Consider the following 20595-nt stretch of genomic DNA (forward strand, 5'->3'; position numbering starts at 1 on the left):
CAGTAAATTTAAAGAATTTTGGTTTCCATCTACCTTGAGGAGAGTTGTCTGAGCCCTCTAGCCTCTCCCTCCTCTGCCCTTGCCAAAGACTCTGTGCCGTCGTTCTCACCAAGGATGGTCAGATGCAGCTCTGTGGAGGAATGGAGACCTTTTCTCTCAGTCGTCAGCCTCATTCTGTGACCTCCAGGAAATGGAGTGTGCTGTTTCTGCAATGTTGTCACATCCCGATGGGCTGGCATGAGTTACCCTCAGTACCACCCCCAAATGATAAGTGCTGCTGCCATGGTAACAAACCACCAAACTGGCTGATGTCTTCGTTTAACTAGGCTTGGTTCACTTTTTAAGCAGGCAGACCACTGCTTTGGTAGCTTTCATTTCATCCAGTACCAGAGGCCCAACATCCTGAACTCCCACATAATTGCCAGTGGCCAGAAATCTATTTGAAATTTCTATTTCCTCTAGTTCTCTTGTTTAGCTTTATTCTTACAGCCTTTCCTTGCTGTGTTCCTCATTTATCGACCTCACAGCCATGACCCCAATGTTCTTGTGTTCAGCTGTTTTATCTGCTCATTTCCTTTACCTATATCCCCTACAGAGTCGAGAAACAACCTTTTATCATAAGTGAACTGCTTGGGTTCATTTCTTTTTCTCCTGCTGACAGACTTCTCTCTCTAGCCCAGCTGTGTGTGTCCTCCTGGCAACCATAAAGGACTTGGAAAGAGTGGCGCTAACTCTCCTTGAAGAGATTGGAAATACAGGCTCTCCCTCTTTCCCGGGAGCTAGGTAAAGAGGTGATGTCTCCCTGCCAGCAGGTAAGACAGAGAGTGAAGTGGTCTCAATCCTCTCCCACAGCCAGAAAGGAAAATTCCATCCTGTACCCATTAAGAGGGAAGGGTCATTGGCTCAGAAAAGTGGTGTACAGCAGTTCGATAGGAAGGCCTCGGGCAGATGCTTATTGCCTAATTTACAGTTGGCAACTCAACATCCGGGCTGGTTTGACCACTCAACACAATGACCTTGCTTGTCACTTTATAGTCCCTCCAGGCTAAAAGCGGATCTAATTAAATTGCAAGCTATTTCAAGGTCATGCTCTCATTGCTTCTATTTCAAAGTCATTATGATTGACAGGGTTTTTAAAGTTGTCACCAATGCTTACCAGCTGAATTTCCACTCCGAGCAAATTCCTTTTTCAGCACTACCTCACTCCTTTTCTCCCCATCTTTCCTGCCGCCATTCGGTTTGATTGTGCTTGGAGGCACTTGTGTCAGTGAGTAAGAAAGACACTGATATGCTAATAAAAGGCTGTATTAGGAATATCTTTGGATTTTCATAATTGTATTTTGGTTCATTTTACTGTGCTTTCATCACATTCAGTCACACTCTTACTTTAATGCTTTGCACTCATGTTGAGTTGGAGCAACAAAAGTGCAGTTCTCAGAGTACTTTCTGACCACTTAATTAATTAGACCTCTCGACACCCAGTGAGGTATTATCCTTAAGGCTACGATTTTGTCACGGAGATCGTGGAAATCACAGAATCCGTGACTTCCAAAGACCTTCATGGGCTGAAGTCATAGTGGCTGGGAGCTGCAGGGGGATCCCCATAGCTCCAAGCTGTGGTGGAGGGGGGACCCTGAAACTCAGAGCCCCCATGGGCGGTGAGGGCCCCCAGCACTCCAAGCCCACTCCTACAGCTGCCCAGAGCTTCCCGTTTTGTTATGGATATTTGTAGTAAAAGTCACGGACAGGTCACAGCTTCCATGAATTTTTCTTTATTGCCCATAACCTGTCCCTGACTTTTACTACAACTATCCATGACAAAATCTGTAATTAGCCTTAATTTTCCCTATTTTACAGATGCGACACAGGGAGTAAGTGACTTCCTCAAGGTTATGTAGCAAGTCAGCAGCAGAGGTGGGATCAAAACAGTTTCCTCGTCTAGTAATAATTGTGGTGCTATTATTTACATTTAAATAAGCAAGCCTGTTCCCAGGCCCTTAAAATGTCCAAGCTGAAGAGAAAACATGCAGGCAAAGGATGAGGTGCAGCTGGGAAATTTAGCATATGCTTATTCATTCTACTTTATTTATCATTTTATATGAAGGGAAGGGAATAGTGATCTCCACAGATGTGTTTTGAGGAGAGATTTAACATAGGGACTCCCTCCCCAGACAGTACCTCTGCACAGCTTTCACTTTATTATATAGTAGAGCAAGAATCAATTAAATGTCAGTGTGCTATTTATTAGGCTCTAATGATGACAACGATCTAATCTGCTAAGAGCACGGTTCATTTATTTTCCAATAACCAAGAATTTATTTCACATTATGGTGCTCCCTTCACTTGCTATAGGTGTGTGACTTCTATAATAACTCCAGGTTTTTAATCAGTAACCAAACAGCATACAAAGCATTGTACTCTGCCTGAAGGCCATTATTAGCCAATCAGAGTTCAGAGTGTATATATTTCTCACCTGCTATGAGGTTATATACATCTTGCTCATTAGTCACTAGGAATTACACTTTCTGGGGAAAAGAGAGCCAAGTTTTCCTGAGATGCAAGGAGGAACAGAGGAAGGGAGAGGTCTGAGATTGAGGGCTGGTTATCAGATGCTGAGGAGGACATGTTTGCTGTGGACATGGGATAGGACCATTGGGGAGTAGTAGCTAACAACAGTAAGAGGAATAAAACACTTCAACATAATCATAAGATGAGGATGTAATCTGCTAACTCAGTTTTATAGGTGGGCTATGGTTATTTCAAACAGAGAAACCCCATCAACATGTTATTTTATTTTCAGTGTATCCAGTGGCATTTCATTGCCCCAGAAACCAGTCCTGTAAGTGTTGTGCATGTGGAATTCCCTTGGGCTTCAGGGAGAGTTTTGGGAAGGACTATCTCCTTGCAGCTAGTGTGGTACTTTAGAAACCTCCTTTAACCCAAAAGATGACACAACAAGACTTTCCAACCTGTAGCACTGCAGCCATTAGCCTATTGTTGCAAAAGAGCAGAAGTCTGCAAACCTGCCAGAGGAGCAGATACTTCTTACATTTCTGATTTATTGTCAGGGGGCTCAACTGAATCATGAACCACACCCCCTCTGCCACCCCGAATGAATAAAACTTGATGAATTACCTGCAGCAAAAGGTGTGCTCCACATTTTTGTCACATCTGACTCCCCCCCCCCCCCCCGTTAAGTATTAATATCCTGAATAGATACAGACTTGTAAAGCTGTCATCACTGGTGAGTTGTCAGCCTGGCCTTTGTTGCTGTTCTTTCTCTTTCTTCTCCATTTGTGTTCAATTTCCCTTGAGTCCTTTGAGACTGATATAGAAAATGTAAAAAACTATTAGCCATTAAGTAGCTGTCATAATCCCACCTTCGACATGAAGCTGGTTGGGTAATGATTACAATTGCCATAGTAATCTAAGCCCCTGTCTACATTAAGGAAATTCTCACTGGTGGATCTATGTAAGTGTTCTGGGCATAAACCTCTCCTGCATATTGGTCCTTCATTGCTGACTGATTTCTGCAGTCAACTACTTGGGAAACCCACAGAACAGTTGTATGATACCATCAGATCATACAGCATGATATGTGACTGCATACAAGGAGGCAGGATTGAGCCCGTAGCAAGAGGAGGCAGAGAGCGTTGCAATTGGTTCCAATGGGAGTAAGCAGTATACCAAGATAGAGAGAGGGATTTTTTTTAAACAAACCAAAAAAACCAAACACCCAGGCTTTGCTGAGGGGCCTGTCCAGTGTGTCATACTGCAAAGGCTTCTCCAGAATGGATGAACAATTTCAGTTGTGTTTCTTTACCAGTCTTAATAAGAGGTCAAAGTGCAGTGATGAAATAGGAACCTTTTGGTGCACTTTGGTACAGGGTAACTCTTTCAGAAATGCTGAGGTGCAAGGCCTCAGCTGCTATCACAGGTTTATCTTCAGCTGGAAGGTTTGGGTGTCCTGACCTGACATGGGTAATGCAAGGTTGTATTAAAATAAATTGGAAACAACTGGAGTGAATGGTTGCACCCCACAGTGGTGAGAGGTTACTCATTGAGTTGCCGCTTACTAAACACACTTGTTACTGATCTGCAGGAGGAAATGATGGGGAGCAGGTGATGCTGGCTGATAAGAGAGTTCTTTCAGTTCATAAGAACTACAGAGAACTATGAGTGACCTGATAGAAGTGGGCGTGGTGATGGTATAAAAAAATTGGAGATATGCCTATCTCCTAGAACTAGGAGGGACCTTGAAAGGTCATTGAGTCCAGCCCCCTGCCTTCACTAGCAGGACCAAGTACTGATTTTGCCCCCAATCTCTAAGTGGCCCCCTCAAAGATTGAGCTCACAACCCTAGGTTTAGTAGGCCAATGCTCAAACCACTGACCTATCCCTCCCCTCCTATGGTAGGTAAAATTCATCTCGAAAAGGGGAATGTGTTTAGTGCAGTAGAGCTCTAGTTCAGCCATAGGTTTACTTGGCCCTGTATAAAGCATATTGATATTATGGGTCCCATCCCACTTTCTCCACATTCTCTGCCTCCCCAACAACCACATGTACGACTCCTTCTGGCTGACCTAAAACATGCACTGGCCTCTGGTGACTCCCCCTGAGGGACTGGGAAGCCAGGTACCAGTGTAACACACTGATGAGTGCGTTACAAAGTTCCGTGTTTGTCCAACCACACACCAGTGCATTCCACTAGAAACAAAGATCACCACCTATAGTTAATATCTGCACAACCCAGTAGCACCAGAATCCAACAGGCTGCGGAGGTGGAATTGGTTGCTTGGTCTGATGCCTGCATGTGGAACAAGACCTTGTGCAACTTCATGGAGTGTATAGGCCTAAGTCCAGCTGCCAGTGCTACCCTTGCTTGCTGTGTGAGCACAAGCAAGTCTGCGTATAACAAGTCTAAAACTACTTACCAACATCACAGGTATAGTGTGGGATTTGTTGAATGTCTGTCAAAGTACTCTAAGTACTTTGCATGTAGATAGTGCTGTTCACTCAAAGATTTTATATGAAAAGCATTTGCTTTATGTGTTGTCTCAAACAACATTTTGAGTGATGTGCTGGTGGGTTTAAGTCCCATATAATCTGATCATGACAGGAATCTGGAAAGAATTCCTTCTCCCTGTGCCGCTCACCCCCACCATGTACAGCAGCACTGGTTGTCCATTGGTAGAGACAGGATCCTGGACCTGAAGGAATTATAGGCTGATCTACTCTAGCAAGTCCTGTACAATAAGTTAAGAATAAGCATCAAGGGAAGAAGCCATCCATCTAGGCTGAGAAACAGCAGATCCCCAGCCTGATGAAAATGGTATAGCCAGTTTTGCTTATTTTACTAATGTTTCTCCCTCAAAAATCAATGAACTTCTATAATAGCTTTGGCTTTATTATTTTATGTGCTGTTAAAATCCATTTCAAATCCAGAAAGCCCTTTAATTTACAGGATGAGCATTTACATTGTATATTTGTGGGAGCAATACACATATATAATGAAGAGTTTGGTTTCATTATTTACTCATAAACGCCTAGATGTTCAAGTCACATTTACAATTCACCAAATATAATTTTAAGCAAGCCTCTAAACTCTTCCTAAATACACGTTAAATCTGTAACACATTTTTAGTAAACATAGAGTAGAATTTCTTTTAATGTTACACAAGAGGAGATTAGCAACTAAACTATAATATAATCAGAAACTGGAGCTGTGTGAAATCATATGCAAAGGTTCTTTAAAAATCTAATTAAGCCTTTGCTGGACTTTAGTTCCCATATGCAAGTCCCATTGGCATCAGTGGAAAGTGAGGACACACTGCAGCCCTTGTGAAAAAACAGTGGTCTTGAGTGGGAGATTTTGTGTTAAATGTTTTCTTCTGGCCTCTGGAACAAGAGCAGCAGGTTCAACATTTTGCTGAGAGCAGATGAAATTGCCCCAAACCTGTTTTCATTGTGACAATTTCAAGACACAAAACCAGGGATTTCCACACAGCTCAGCTCCAGAGATCAGTTTCAAGAAAACTAACTGGGGCCAGATTCTGCTCTGACTTCCATCCTTGGACAGCCCCATCGTACAGGCTGCAAGTTGTTATGGTAGAATCGAGCGCATCTTTGCTACCCTTGTCGTGTTTATTGTCTTTCTACATTTTGCTAGGGACTTTCCTCGCACCCCTCTGAAAGCCACGCATGATTGGACTTTAAGCACATTTATTCATGCACTCCAGCAGCTCCATCCTGATGGCAATGCGCACATGCCAACCTAGAGGTATTAATCGGATGTAGCGGGAAACAATCGGAGGGCGCAGGAGATTCTGGACAATGGATGATCTGTCTGAGTTTCCATAGAAAACCTACACAACACCAAGAGAGACAAAAAGGCAGTTTAGCAGAGAGCAGAGTGGGTTAAAGGCTAGATCTCCCTCTTCCCCAGATCATGTGACAATCCATTTTCAAGCACACTAGTTTGCAAGCCAAGAATGTGAATTGCTAAATGATGTGATGTGAAGTCTGCACCAGGCAGTGCTGATGACAGTACTGGTCATTTGCAACAAACTTCTTCCATTTGGACAGTGAATGGTGCAATTCTGCCTACTGGCTTAAAGTTACTCTAGCACCAAGTCAGCTTAAAGCATCAGGACTGGAGTTACAACAGCGTAAAACGAGTGTAAGTCCAGGGAGATTCAGATCTAGTTGTTCCTGTCCCCCCCACAAAAACCCCACACTGTTTTAAAAGAAAAGTGACCCAAGAAGGGCAGGGGAGAATTGCAACAAGATTTGTCATTTTTAATTCAAAGGACCCAACTCTCATTTGTACTAGGGTTCTTTGCCATCCCTCTGGCACAGTAATGTTGACATAGTGTCAATGAGAGTCAAGCCACTTCTGTATTTTGGAAGAATGTGAGACATCTCCTCATCAGACTGGGGGTGTAGGTCACAGTCTGGGCTTTGTTGCCCGGCTACTGCAGCGCGCTGGGCAGGTTCCCCTTTGTAATTTGGCCTGGCTTTGTCAAAGTGCCAGCTCCGATGAGTGGTGTCACTGACTGTGTATTTAAACAATGACAGGTCTGAGCTCCACATTTCTCTCAAAGGCAGTGTTTTGAATGAGCGCTGATCTGCGCAGCACTCTACACACTCTGCTGCTAGCAGCAAGCTGAATAGGGAATGAGGTTAGCTTCTGTGGTGCTCGGGGGTCCAACTGGCATCAGGGTTAACACAGCGGCACAACAGCTTTTGAAGATTGTGCCAGCTTCCCTGTCCTGCTGTACTTAATTTTGGAATCTCGTCCTGCCGTTAAAAGAAAACTGTTTGGCCTTCTATAATTGTACCAGATAGCACTAGTTTTCATCACAAATCCCAAGATGTTAATGGGGAAAGCACAACCTCAGGCTTCTGTGAAAATCCTGATCTTCACTCCCTACAGATAGCTCATCCTGTGTACACCTGGTTCACACAAGACCCATTCAGACTCCTTTCGATCCCTAGCTGCTGTTCTGTCTGACTATGGTTATATTATGGGAGTCACTCTGACAAAAACTCTCAGGTGTTATTTGCTGAAGTGCAGTCACTTGCAATCCACCAGCTTTATCTAATGGTATTGCCCTTATCTAATGTTGACCAAGTATTACTAAATGATATACGTCCTCCCGAAGAGCATAACGTTGGATTTCGGATTTCGAAAAGAGACTGTGTCTGTGCTTGAAAAGTTCCTTACAGTGCCAAAGATTCTACCAGTTTGCAAACTAATCTCTGCACTTAAAACAGGGAATACCCAGGGAACTGGTAGTGTCTCTCAATCCAGTAGTAAGGGATCACTGTGTGGTTTCCTTTTGTTGTAATTAAAGTAAGATCTGCTGCAAGGGGTTCCTGCCCTTGAGGGATACATGCCTTTATATTTCCCTTCTCTTTACTCTGTTTTGGGCGTTCCTCTGTGTTTTCTTATGCTTCTTTATTTATATTGAGTCAGTTTGCATATTTATAGCTAGGGCTTTGCTCAACAGAAATTGGTTAGGGGTCAAATTTGTAGAGCTCATGACAAGAGTCAGCATAATCCCAGTCTTTCCTTACCCAGCAATAGATGAGTTGGATTTCTCAGGCTGGATTCTCTATAGCAGTGCAAAGGAAATAGCTGCATAAAGCCAGCAGAGAATTGCACTGTAGGAGGAGAACTCCCTGCTGGCATAGATGTGACAGATCTGGGTCCTGCACTATCTGCCCACCCCTGTGGTAGGCTGGTAGATGGGTTGGGAAAGGACATATACGGATGTGGTAAAGCAAAGCTCTGCTACGCTAAATCCTCCACTGGTTGGGGGTTCATTAAGATATGTCACACCAGAGCTTCCTGGCAGCTTCTTTAAGTATTGCTGAGGTATGTGGTGTTACAAACCAGTCACTGGGATCAGGGAATGCAAGCTACTAGCTGACATTCTTACTTCCTGCTTTGAGCAGAGCAGGTGCAAGGAAATCTGGCTCATATTCTCTCTTATAACTTAATTTGATTTAATGGCACAAAGGCTTTGTGCTGATGTTCTGCATAGGATATCACCCATTGTGAGCCAAAATCTGCATTTAGCTTAAAACCATTTTCACCAAAATGCTCCTCCCACTGACCCGGTTGTTTCCTGTTTGGTCCTTGTAGTAAATCCAGTTCAGATTCTCATCAGTCCTGTACTGCACGCTGTATTTTGTCATCCACTCATCCGCATCACAGCGCCCCTGTGTGAGTATCCCTGAGATAACTTTGACCTCTTTCATGTCAATCTGCAGCCACTGCCCATTGTCTTGAAATTTGGAGAGCCATGCACACCTGTCAGAAACAGACAAATCAAAGAAAGCAGTGCAGGTGTTAGTCCCGGGGGAATCAGCCAGGAAAGGAAGGAATGTAAAGGAACTGATCTGTTAAGGGTCAAGGACAAGAATTTTTAAAAGTGACTAGTGATCTGTGGTACTTCCACGTTTAAATGCCCAACTGAAAGTGGGCAGGTGCTCAGCCCTTTCTGAAAATAAGGGGTCTCAGATTAGGCAGCCAGAAACTGAGAAGCCCAATCACTGGTCATGTTTGAAAATCTTAGCCCAAATATTTTGATCCATGGCAGAACTCCAGTGACTTCAGTGGTACATAGTCTGGCCCTAAGACTCCAGCTTTTTACTGGAAAATTAACTAGGAATAGACTTGGGGATACAACATTCTCTGAACCAGATTCAGCCCTGGTGTAAGCGGCTGGAAATGCCACTGAATATTTAAGGCACAGTTTGTTCCTCCCACTTTACTTCATTTCCCCCCTTTTTTTTTGCTTTGTTACGTCAGTATCAAGACTCCTACAACTCTGCATCCGGCTCGGTTGAATCGCTACACAACACTCATCATTGTAATGCACTTACAGGGATTTTAGGCTTACCCAAAACCCTGGCCATTAAGTCGGGCCTTGTTTGCAGTCCATGAAGTATACCAGCCGGTGTACTGCTCGGAATTGGAGCAGCTTATCTGGTCGGAAGGAAGCGCTCCTGACTCAAACCCAAGGGGTTTATGATAGGGACACTCTGCAAGAGAAACAAGCAGGTTAATCCAAGGAAAGGCGACTGCTTTTATTGACTGGTTTTGTTTGCTCAGCATGTTTGTGGCATGTGGATTCAAGCTGTGTTTTCACACTGTTAGGACAGATCATAAACAGCAATGTGTGGCATGGACACCTGTGGCGCTACAGGCTTCATTTCACTCCGCCACTGAGGAGTCTCAGGAACCATAAAAGACGCACTTCAGAACTCATGGGGGGAGGGGAGGTTCCTTCTCTTTATTTCAACTCTCTGATGCACGGATTTATTTTAACAGCTCTTTCTTAGCTTTGTACAGACATTGCGCATCACGTCCCCTTTGGGGGAAAGGTATGTTTACACTGCAAAAGAAGACCTGCCGCAGCAAGACTCAGAGCCTGGGCTCAACTGACTGGGGCTCCCAGGGCTTGCGCTATGGGGCTTCTTGCTCAGGCTGGAGCCCGGGCTCTGAGCTCCTTCTCCCCACTGGGTTTCACAGCCCTTGCTCCAGCCCAGGCCAGAACACCTAAGCTGCTATTTTTAGCCTCGTAGCATGAGCCTGAGTCAGTTGACCCAGGCTCTGAGACTTGCTGCTGCAGGATTTGTGAGCCACACCTAAGGTGTATTCGTGGGGCTGAGCTTTCAGGAGATTCTTCCTCTGAGCTTGTGGGCTGTTTGCAAGGCCTCCAGTTTTGAGCTATGTATAAAAATCCTTTCCCCTTTGCCCCTCTTGCTGCTTCTCTACAGCTGCCCTGAGGATCCCCCAGAGGGTGCCTTCATTTCTCCACTGCAGGATATCATCCTTCTGGCTAAAATTAAAGTCTCTTTGGGACCAGTAAGGGCTACTCCCAGCTAGCGGAAGGGCTTTAGTGAGGCCAGGTGCGAGCTGACCTGCTTGGGCTGCCTCAGTCCCCCTGCCATGTTGAGGGCAATGGGACTATTTGTGTAAGTAGGTGCTAGGAGGTCCCAATCTGACCCTCTGGGAGCAAAGGGCTGCAATTAGAACTCAAGCCTGGCTCCCCCAGGTGCCAGCAGAGCTCACACCACAAGGCATTGGATCAGCCCATTTACCATGGGCAGCAGCACTATCCTCCAGGAATGGATTACACCAGGTATAACGAGTGGGGTTCTGCAGGGGTCTGTTCTGGGACTGGGGTCTGTTCAATATCTTCATCAATGACACAGATATTGGCATAGAAAGTACGCTTATTAGATTTGTAAATGATACCAAACTGGGAGGGATTGCAACTGCTTTGGAGGACAGGGTTGTAATTCAAAATTATCTGGACAAATTGGAGAAATGGTCTGAGGTAAACAGGATGAAGTTTAACAAAGACAAATGCAAAGTGCTCCACTTAGGAAGGAACAATCAGTTTCACACATACATACTGGGAAAAGACTGTCTAGGAAGGAGTACGGCAGAAAGGGATCTAGGGATTATAGTGGACCACAATTTAAATATGAGTCAACAGTGTGATGCTGTTGCAAAAAAAGCAAACATGATTCTGGGATGCATTAACAGGTGTGTTGTGAGCAAGACACGAGAAGTCATTCTTCTGCTCTGCTCTGCGCTGGTTAGGCCTCAACTGGAGTATTGTGTCCAGTTCTGGGCACCACATTTCAAGAAAGATGTGGAGGAATTGGAGAGGGTCCAGAGAAGAGCAACAAGAATGATTAAAGGTCTAGAGAACATTACCTCGGAAGGAAGGCTGAAAGAATTGGGTTTGTTTAGTTTGGAAAAGAGAAGATTGAGAGGGGACATGATAGTAATTTTCAGGTATCTAAAAGGGTGTCATCAGAAGGAGGGAGAAAACTTGTTCATCTTAGCCCCCAAGGATAGAACAAGAAGCAATGGGCTTAAACTGCAGCAAGGGAGGTTTAGGTTGGACATTAGGAAAAGGTTCCTAACTGTCAGGGTGTTTAATCATTGGAATAAATTGCCTAGCGAGGTTGTGGAATCTCCATCTCTGGAGCTTTTTTAGAGTAGGTTAGATAAATGTCTCTCAGGGATGGTCTAGACAGTATTTGGTACTGCCATGATAAATCTGGAAAACTGAGGCATGACGGACACGTTTTTAAAACGAAAAGGCCAGATCCTCAGCTAGTGTCAATGGGAGAGCGCCACTAAGCTTTTACTCATCGTTGATGTTTCTGAGTCTTCTGCTCGGTGTGGCCGTTTTGTAAACATCCCATGTGACACCATCTGAGCTAATGGTAGGGCCGTGTGCGATCCCAGTGCATGAGAATGTGAACCGCTTTTCAGCCTGCTTCCATATGGGGTTAACAATGATACAAGTAATGTAATACGTAACAGCTGGACATGTTGTTTAAATATAATATAGGAATGATCTCGGGATGATGCAAAAAGAATCCAACTGGCTGCCAGAGCCACTAAGAGCAGCAATGCACATTTATTATTAAAACTTTATTTTCAAAAGTGTGTCACAGTTTATTGCTGGAGGAACATGGACCTTCCCTTTTGCGATTCCAATCTGCTGGGCTCTGCAAAGTGCCTCAGTTTCCATGAAGCACGTTTTTGGAGAGGTCTAGTTATGTGTCCAGAGAAAACAAAGGAAGATGCTAACAAGCTTCCAATAGGAATTGACAGCAAATTCCTATAACCTAGGCACTTAATTTCCATATTTTATCCCCCCAGACATTCATATTACACCAGCTAATTTGTCTCCTATGGTAGCTACGAATGCAAATTTCACCGACCTGTTTAAACAAATCTGCTTTCTTGTGTAAAGCTGAGATGGTGGACAGGAAAGCTTCCTTTCTGAATGGCATTTGAAAGCACAGTATAACCCCTTAACAACAAAGCTGTGTCTAACTGTGTAAGGCCTTCCAGAGCAGAATTGGCCTCTAGTCCTTATAGGACTTTTCCTACAGTCACTGTAGAGCAGTGTACATATAAACTCAGTATCTCATTAACATATTTTGGTAGGTAAATATCTCATTAACATATTTTTCTATTAAAAACAAGTAGCTGCCACCCCTCCTTCCTCCCGGCAAGGAAATACCAGCCTAGAAAAGCTTGTGAATAATAACTGCAAACATGAACTGCTTTAAATTCCAAAACTATGTTGTTAAGCATGTTGTGACAGACTTGCCTGCCCTTTGGGAACTCTTAGTGAATTGAGGTAAAGGATCTTTGCAGTCCACTGTATTAAAGGCATAGTTTTATGTATTGTCATGGGCTGGGGTTGATTGTTGGGGTGGGAGGTTGTGAAGCTGTGGGGACTCAAAGAATATATTGAAAATGTGACAGACAAGCCCGGACTGTTGGGACAATACGTGTGAAGTGGATTTCCTGGGGAATATCTGGGAAGAGGTGAATGAAATTCCAAGCCTCTAGTTATGCAAACAACCCCCAGCCTGCTGAAACTATGCCCTGAGGAGAAGGTAATTGTCTATGAATTACTTGTTACATGTGTGACACACACACACCCCGGAACGCCTCAGTGCCAACTGGCAGAAGGCTCCCCTATACTGTTACTGACATCAGGCCTGACATACTCATTGCCCCCAACAAGTTAGTGTCACAATGAATCTCTCAAAGGAAAAAATCATTGCAGGGTGTATGTCCAGACTGTATATAAAAAATTATAGACGTGTGCTGGAAATACGTTCTTAAAATGTATTTGGCAGGCAGTGCATGACCCCAGCCTGCTCTAGACAAAGGAATGTGTATGTACCCGTCTGACTTGCTTGGTTACAGGCAGAGGCCAATAGAAAGACATTTCCATGTAAGATGAACAAAGCCATCAAGCTAGAGGAATAGGGAAGAATCTGCGTCCAGGAAAACTTCCTGGCTCTTGAACCAGGGACAACAGACTTTGGGTAATATGGTGGGGGCAGGCAAAGAGACATTTTAGGGACCCATCACTAAGGGGATGATAGGGCATAGGATCCTTTGAGCTTATGAAAGCTGCAACCTCTTGCCCTGAAAGGCAAGATACGCTGGTAAGTTGACATAAAACTGCTTAAAACATAAGAAAACTGCTTAGGCAGAGATTGTAACGTGCTTAAATGAAGTTTGTCACTAGAAAAGGTGTTGTTTTATTTGTAACCATACCTCTTTCATTCATGCTTAGTATCACTTAAGTCTCCGTTCTTCATTTGTTTTATTATAAAATCCATCTCGATGCTGTGTATTAGTAGTAGCGGGTGAGGCCTCAGCTAACCTAACAGGTTGGTGCATACGCTGTCCCTTTGGAGGCAGCAAACTTAATAACTTCTGTGTGTGTCCAGCGAGAGGGACTGGTCGCTGCTGGGAGACAGCTCTGGGGAACTACAATTCACTGATTATTACCTGCCAGGCAAGGTGTGGACTGGCTGAATCCTGAGGAGTTTGCTGGCAAAGGAAACAGGCGGGTGTGTCGTGGGATTGACACATAGTTTATCAGCGAAGCTCACTCCTGCTAAGGCAGAGTGGTAACAGTGGCTCGCAGTTCTGGGTGTCCTGAGTGAGAAGTCACATCAGTAAGCCAAGATTAAAGGCCCAAACTGTATAAAGAAAAGGCTGAACTATTCATGGGTGTTCTGGTTCCGAATCTGAGACAGTTATGAACTTGGGGGAAACCCAGTTGTGGGTTCTGAAGGACTGACAGGTACCAGAGCCTAAGGCTGGAGCTGGGGTGATCTCTGGTAAGCTTTTTAGCAGATGTGTAAGTTCTTTAATTGTTTTCAGTATGTTTTCTCTGTACTGATTTCACCATAAGAATGAATGTGTGTACATGGGAAGAGCTGTGGTAATGTGTAACTGCTGACAATTACACTATTTATAGCCTTTGGCAAGAAAGCCAAGTGCAGACGCTGGCCTATGTAGTCAGTCTGGCTTGCTGGGGATATTACAGTGTAGGCAGGGAGCTGTGCAGCCTGGAAAAACCCTGCTCAGGAGACAGAGATGTGGGTCTCTACTGAACAGAGATGATGGCTGAGGAGCTGGGAGCCTGGAGTGGGTGCCCTCAGGGAGCACTAAGGAGGAATATGTATGCAGTTGCCTTGAGCTATGATATATATATGGTGGCAGCATGTGTGAGCTCTATGGCAGTGTAAATTGCCATTAGTGCCAACTGCAGTGAAAGCAAGTAGCACAGAAGGGGAAAGCACAGAGTAAAGTTTTATAGTCTTCCCAGGGAAAGAATAGCAAAAAAGAGAGAGAGGTGAAAATGAGTTATGAACAGCTGAAGAAAGGTCAGCTGCTTGAGCTCTGCAGAGAAAGGCAGCTCATCACTGAGGTGCAGACAAAGACACAGCTAGTCGACTTGCTGGATTCTCAAGCTCAGAAGAGGAATGATGGTCCAGATTTTCAGGGAACATCTGGCCAGCAGGCCTTGGAGATCTTGGAGCCAACTCCCTGGAGGGAAGCTGGGAAGACGCTTGCCTCACCACAACTGGGAATTTGGACAGGTCCACAGGTGGACCGAGAGAGGATACAACTGGAGAGGGACCAGCAGCAACAGTTGCAGCACCAGGAAGAATAGAAGAAGCACCAGTGCCAACATAAGAGGAGTGAGGAGAGGGAAAGTATCAACATCTGCTGAAGATGAAGGCTATGCCAGTGAAACCCTAATCTGATAAGTGAAGCCAGACCCCATATACCTGGCCTGGTGGGTGGCACAGACTCTGAATTACTTTAGGGGGTAGGGGTGACATGGATGTGTTTCTAGAAGATCATAGAATATCAGGGTTGAAAGGGACCTCAGGGGGTCATCTAGTCCAACCCCCTGTTCAAAGCAGGACCAATCCCCGCCAGATTTTTGCCCCAGATCCCTAAATGGTCCCCTCAAGGATTTAACTCATAACCCTGGGCTTAGCTGGCCAATAGCTCAGTCCCCTCAGATACTTTTGAAATGGGGTGTGAGTTGAACAGGGAGTAGGGCAGGAGGCCATGGTATGCTATCTGGTTCCACTACTACCAGGGACAAGAGCTTTAGACATTTTCACCATATGGACAGAGGAGTCTCTAGGGATTATTGCGGAAGTTTAAAGAAACCCTTGACGTGTATAGAAGATGATTTCAGGGAGTTCAGAAAAAAGGGGATATGAACTATGCTGAGTTTTCAACTCAAATTAGGGGTTGTAACCATATGGCTTCTTCCTGGGCACCTACTCCTAGCCTCAGGGAAGTGCTGCCAGTGGCCCCTCACCTCAGTTTCCCTTTTGAGTCCCCAGTAACTGATACAAATTTATCTTCTAGTCCATCAATGTAATGTATTAACTAAACATAGTGCAAACAGTCTGTAGCAAAACATAGTCCATATCACCCCACTGCATGTAATTTTGACAATTTAGCTTCATTCTCACCATACCCAGTGTCTTCTGCCACACCTCTGTCCCCCTGCCAGGACAGCCATCCCAGTGAGAGTGCAATCCTCCACAGCATCTCTGCTGGGAGATAACCTTTACCCAGAGAGCATTCCCACACTCCCCCGGCCCTCTGGTGGCTACTCTGGGCCCAGCTGTCTGGCCCTGGAGAGGTCAGCGGGTAAGCCCCTCTGTGACTTCCCTGCCTAGCCCTTGGCTCCAGCTCTCTAGCTTAGAGCCAGCTCTCTGGCTTAGGGATGCCAGCCAGAAAACCTCTCTTGCTGCTCTCCTGCCTTCAGCCTTCTCTCAGGAACCAACACCCCTCTCACTCTGGCAACTTTCTTCTCCTGACTGACTCAGTCTGCTCTGGATCACTAGGTCTTGCTCACCAAACCTCTTAGGGGATGTCTTATACTGCAATGCAAGCTCAGGCTTAGTAGAACTTGAACTCATAGACCCTAGGTTTGTTAACCTAGGACTTGAGCATCTACACTCGTTTGTAAGCCAAGGTTAGGAATTATTGAACTCTGAATCTCAACCTGCTGCTCCTGCGACCACACAGTGGGTCCTAGTCCAACCACCCATATCCCAGACTTCCAAGCATTCTCCCAAAATGCAGCCACTGTAGCCCTTAGCCTTTGGTGCAGTGTGGGAAAACTTGACTGTCCCACAAACTTGCCTGTCTGGAGCACAAAGAAAGTCACCTGTGGGACTGTGGGATACTTTTGGTGGACTCCCAGAGCACGAGTCTAGTGGGGCTGCATCTATACTGCAAAGAAATAGGACTTGAATCCAGGGTTCTAGCTTGACTCAGGCTTGGAATTTCTACCCTGTGGGGTGCTGGGAGCCTGGATCCGAGCCTTAGGTTAGCGCAATGTGTGTGCAGATGGAAGGTGAGTTAGGCTTGAGCCTGAGTGACTACACTGCAGTGTAAACATATCTTTATAACTCCCAGGTACTGTCCTGCCCTCTTAATGGGCCAAATGGGAGCATGTGGACTGGAACAGGAGAACTGAGCCCAATTTCACTTAAAAGGGGAACTGGTTGGGTGATTTCCATGGTCAGTGAGACTTACAATTAATGGGTTTAGAACAATTCCATAAACGCTGCCACCCTGAGCTCAAATCAGCACTAAAACAGACAAAGATCCTGGAGATGTTACTTGAGCGCGGCTGTCATAAACAGATAGTTAAGGGTTAAAGTATCTTTTACCTGTAAAGGGTTAACAAACAGGGACCCAAACACCTGACCAGAGGACCAATCAGGAAACAAGATACTTTCAAATCTGGGTGGAGGGAAGCCTTTGTTTGGGGGTTTGGGGTTTGTGCGTTGTTCTCTCTGGGTCCTGGACGGGACTAGAGGTGCAACCAGGTTTCTGCCAACCTCCCTACTACAGTCTCTTATCTATTCAGAATAGTAAGTAAGTACAAAGGCGGTTATAGTCTTTTAACTTGTTTTTCTTTATTTGCAGATGTGTACTTGCTGGAAGTAGCTTAAATTGTGTTTCTGCTGGAGAAAGCTTCTTTCTATTGTCTATAAGCTAAAAAACCCTGTATATTTACCATCTTGATTACAGAGACTGTTTTTATGTTTTTTCCTTCTTTATTAAAGTTCTCCTCTTTTTTTAGAATCTAATTGATTTTTTGGTTATCTTTTGTAAGACTCCAGGGAAGGGAGTCTGCACTCACCAGGGAATTGGTGGGAGAAAGGAAAGGGAGAAGGGAAGAAAAACCTGCTCTCTGCGTTTATCTCTGTGTCTCTCTCCGGGAGAGAGGGAAGGGAGGGGAGAAAGGTGGAATCCCTTTGTTTAGATTCATGAAGCTGGAATCTATCTCTCCTAGAGTACCCAGGGCGGGGAGAATCTGGGAGGAGGAAAGGAGGGAGAAGGGAAATGGTTTTTTCCCTTCTGTTGTGAGACTCAAGGAATCTGGGTCTTGGGGGGTCCCCAGGGAAGGTTTTGGGGGGACCAGAGGGTATCAGGCCCTGGAATTCCTGATTGGTGGCAGCGCTACAAAATCTAAGCTGGTAATTAAGCTTAGAGGACTTTATGCTAGTACCCATATCCTGGACGCTAAGGTCCAGATTTGGGAATTATACTATGACAGGGGCAACTGGCAGACCAATATGTAGATAGTCGGCCTGGGTTTGATAGGAAACCTAATAGGGATGGAACGAGATCAGAGGACAGGGATCAGGCCCAACCCAAAGCCCATGCTAAGGAGGGAGGGAATCCTCCTCCAAGGAACCCTGGGCTGGGTGGGGAGAAGCGGTGTGGTGAGCCAGGTCACTTTGCCAGAGATTGCCCATTCTGCCCAAAGAGGCCCAGGGCAGGGTTGGAAAGGCCTGGTGCAGCCCAACCTCACAGAGTTAACTGTGGGACTGACTCTTCAGAGGGAGGGAATCACACAGCCCATCTGCCAAAAACATACACCTCTACCCCACTATAATGCTGTCCTCAGGAGCCAAAAAATCTTGCTGTGTTATAGGTGAAACCGTGTTATATCAAACTTGCTTTGATCCGCCGGAGTGCGCAGCCCTTTCCCCCCGGAGCACTGCTTTACCGTGTTATAGCCGAATTCATGTTATATCGGGTCACGTTAGACCGAGGTAGAGGCATATAGAGTTCATGCTGAGCCAGTCACTCCCCAGACCACTGCCTGTGTGTCCTGTGTCACCCTCTGGGAAACGAAGATTCATCCGATCACCAGTGGGAGCGAAAAGGGGTAGTTAACAGGGGGACATTCGTTGGATGGAATGATACCAGGGTTGCTAAAACTATAGTTAAGCCCCATGTGGTGATACCCCATTAAATGCTCCCAGGGTGTGAAAAGTGGGTTATAGTTCCTGCTGTAAAAGCTTTTGCTCTACCTACAGCACAGATTTGTATACAGACCTGGAAAGCGTCAGGGAGCTGGCTATATGGCTGTTGTCAGATACTCCATATTCTTTACTTTTGGGGCGTGATATTCTGGCTTTGAAGGCAGAAGGGGTAAAATCACCCTCCCCTGCCCCCAGTTAACTCCAGACCTGCAAGGGACTGTGTTAGCCAAAATGTAAATGGGGAAGCTGACAGTGAGGAGGCCTCTGCCAGTATCCAATAGGAATCAAGTTACCTTCCCAGGGTAGGCAGAGAGATACCTGAGGAGAAGGAGGGTGAGATAGCCATATACTGCAGGGGAGTGACAAGAACCACTGTTTTATGGGACATTCTCCCAGCACAAAAGCCCTGGTCAGGGAAATAAACTCTCCGCCTACCCTTACCAAGGATCCAGAGGAAGTACAGAGGCTGGGGATGGCAGGGTCTCCAGTCAAAACAGGGACACTGAGGCAGCTGCAGTGCACTGCCAAAGCCTATGACACCCACCCAAGGGTGGGAATGTCCAAGTAAAGTCTATGATAGCTGCTTGGGAGATGACAAAAGGAGCTACAGCCAGGAAGTGGGGGGAGCTTCTTACCACAGTGTCTGACTGTTTGATGGGCTCGGGGTGGGGGTGGGGGTGGGGGGGCGAGGAGAAGAAAGTCTGCTTGGCTGTGTGTGGGAAACAAAAGCCCCCTCTCTCCCCCCCCCGCCCCTACTGGGGTGGGGGATTAATAGTCCTTCCCCTCCCTTCTCTTCCCTTCCCTTCCCTTCCCTATGAGTTGCACAAACTTTGCCTTTTTTATCACATCAAAAGAAAAAAAAATTAAAAGAAAATGGAAATTAGCTTTCATTTCCCTTCAGGGCTGATGTGATCCACTGGCAGGAGTTAAACCATCCAATGGATTTATATCAGTCTGGCTTCTTATGATTAGTTCACAACATAACCAGCTTTTCCACAGCATTAAAATAAGTTGTTCCCTTTGTGTAAGAAACCGCAAACTGAGCTTGGCCTTAAGTGGCCCCAGACATTTACTACTTGGCAGGCTCATCTTGAACGTGATGGATGGAAGCTAGAACAATTTTACTTTTAGTAACACTAATCTGTAGATCACCCAGCCATAATACAATTAAGGGGTCACCTTCGGCTCTGGAAGATGTCACAGACAGAGAACTACTCAACAGATGTCTGGAGGCTGCCAGGACCAACCAGTTAATTTATTTAATGCTGTTATCACTGACCTTAAGAAAACTCTTTAAGTAGTTATTAGAATGGCTACTCCCACGATAGCTGAGCTTGAGAGAGGCAACATTGCAAAGGCCTAAAGAGACCGACCGGGATAGCAGCGTGACAGCTCTACTGCTGTTTGAGTTTGTTTTGTGTACAAACTGGCACAAGCTAAGTGGTTGCCATTAAAACCTTTAAATTTTGCTTTTGCAAATAGGTATGATATAGCTAGGGAATACTGTAGTAATATTAATTACTTGCAGAATTGTTTGTAAAGACTTTAATGGGGACCACTGTGTATCACTATTTCTCCCTTGAATGCTAGCCCTCATGGGCCTGATTCTCTACTGCCTTGCACATTTTGTGGTCATTTAGATCTGGGCAAAGTGAGGCTAAGAGCTTGTCTACATCACAAAGTTGCAGCGCTGGTGAGGGGGTTACAGCGCTGCAACTTAGGAGGTGTACACATCTGCAGGGCATCACCAGCGCTGCAACTCCCTGTTTTCAGCGCTGGCCGTACTCCCGTTTTGTCTCGGGTGTAGAGGATCCAGCGCTGGTGATCCAGCGCTGGTAATCAAGTGTAGACACTTACCAGCGCTTTTCTTGACCTCCGTGGAATAAGCAGGTATCCCAGCATACCTGAGGAAGCGTCTGG

At 45.4% G+C, this 20595-nt stretch overlaps 1 protein-coding gene across 1 annotated transcript in view; it reads right to left on the bottom strand.

The window, feature by feature from the left end:
- Positions 1 to 5465: 5465 nt before the first annotated feature.
- Positions 5466 to 20595, bottom strand: part of RS1 (retinoschisin 1) — a 40575-nt gene continuing 25445 nt past the window's right edge. The window contains exons 4-6 of the mRNA XM_030552051.1: positions 9411 to 9552; positions 8623 to 8818; positions 5466 to 6365 (exon numbers count right to left, since the gene is read on the bottom strand). Coding sequence (XP_030407911.1) covers positions 6213 to 6365; positions 8623 to 8818; positions 9411 to 9552 — 491 coding nt within the window. The 3' untranslated portion in view covers positions 5466 to 6212. The remainder of the gene's footprint in view (positions 6366 to 8622; positions 8819 to 9410; positions 9553 to 20595) is intronic.

Source organism: Gopherus evgoodei, chromosome 1, assembly GCF_007399415.2.
Source record: "Gopherus evgoodei ecotype Sinaloan lineage chromosome 1, rGopEvg1_v1.p, whole genome shotgun sequence".
NCBI lineage: Eukaryota > Metazoa > Chordata > Testudines > Testudinidae > Gopherus > Gopherus evgoodei.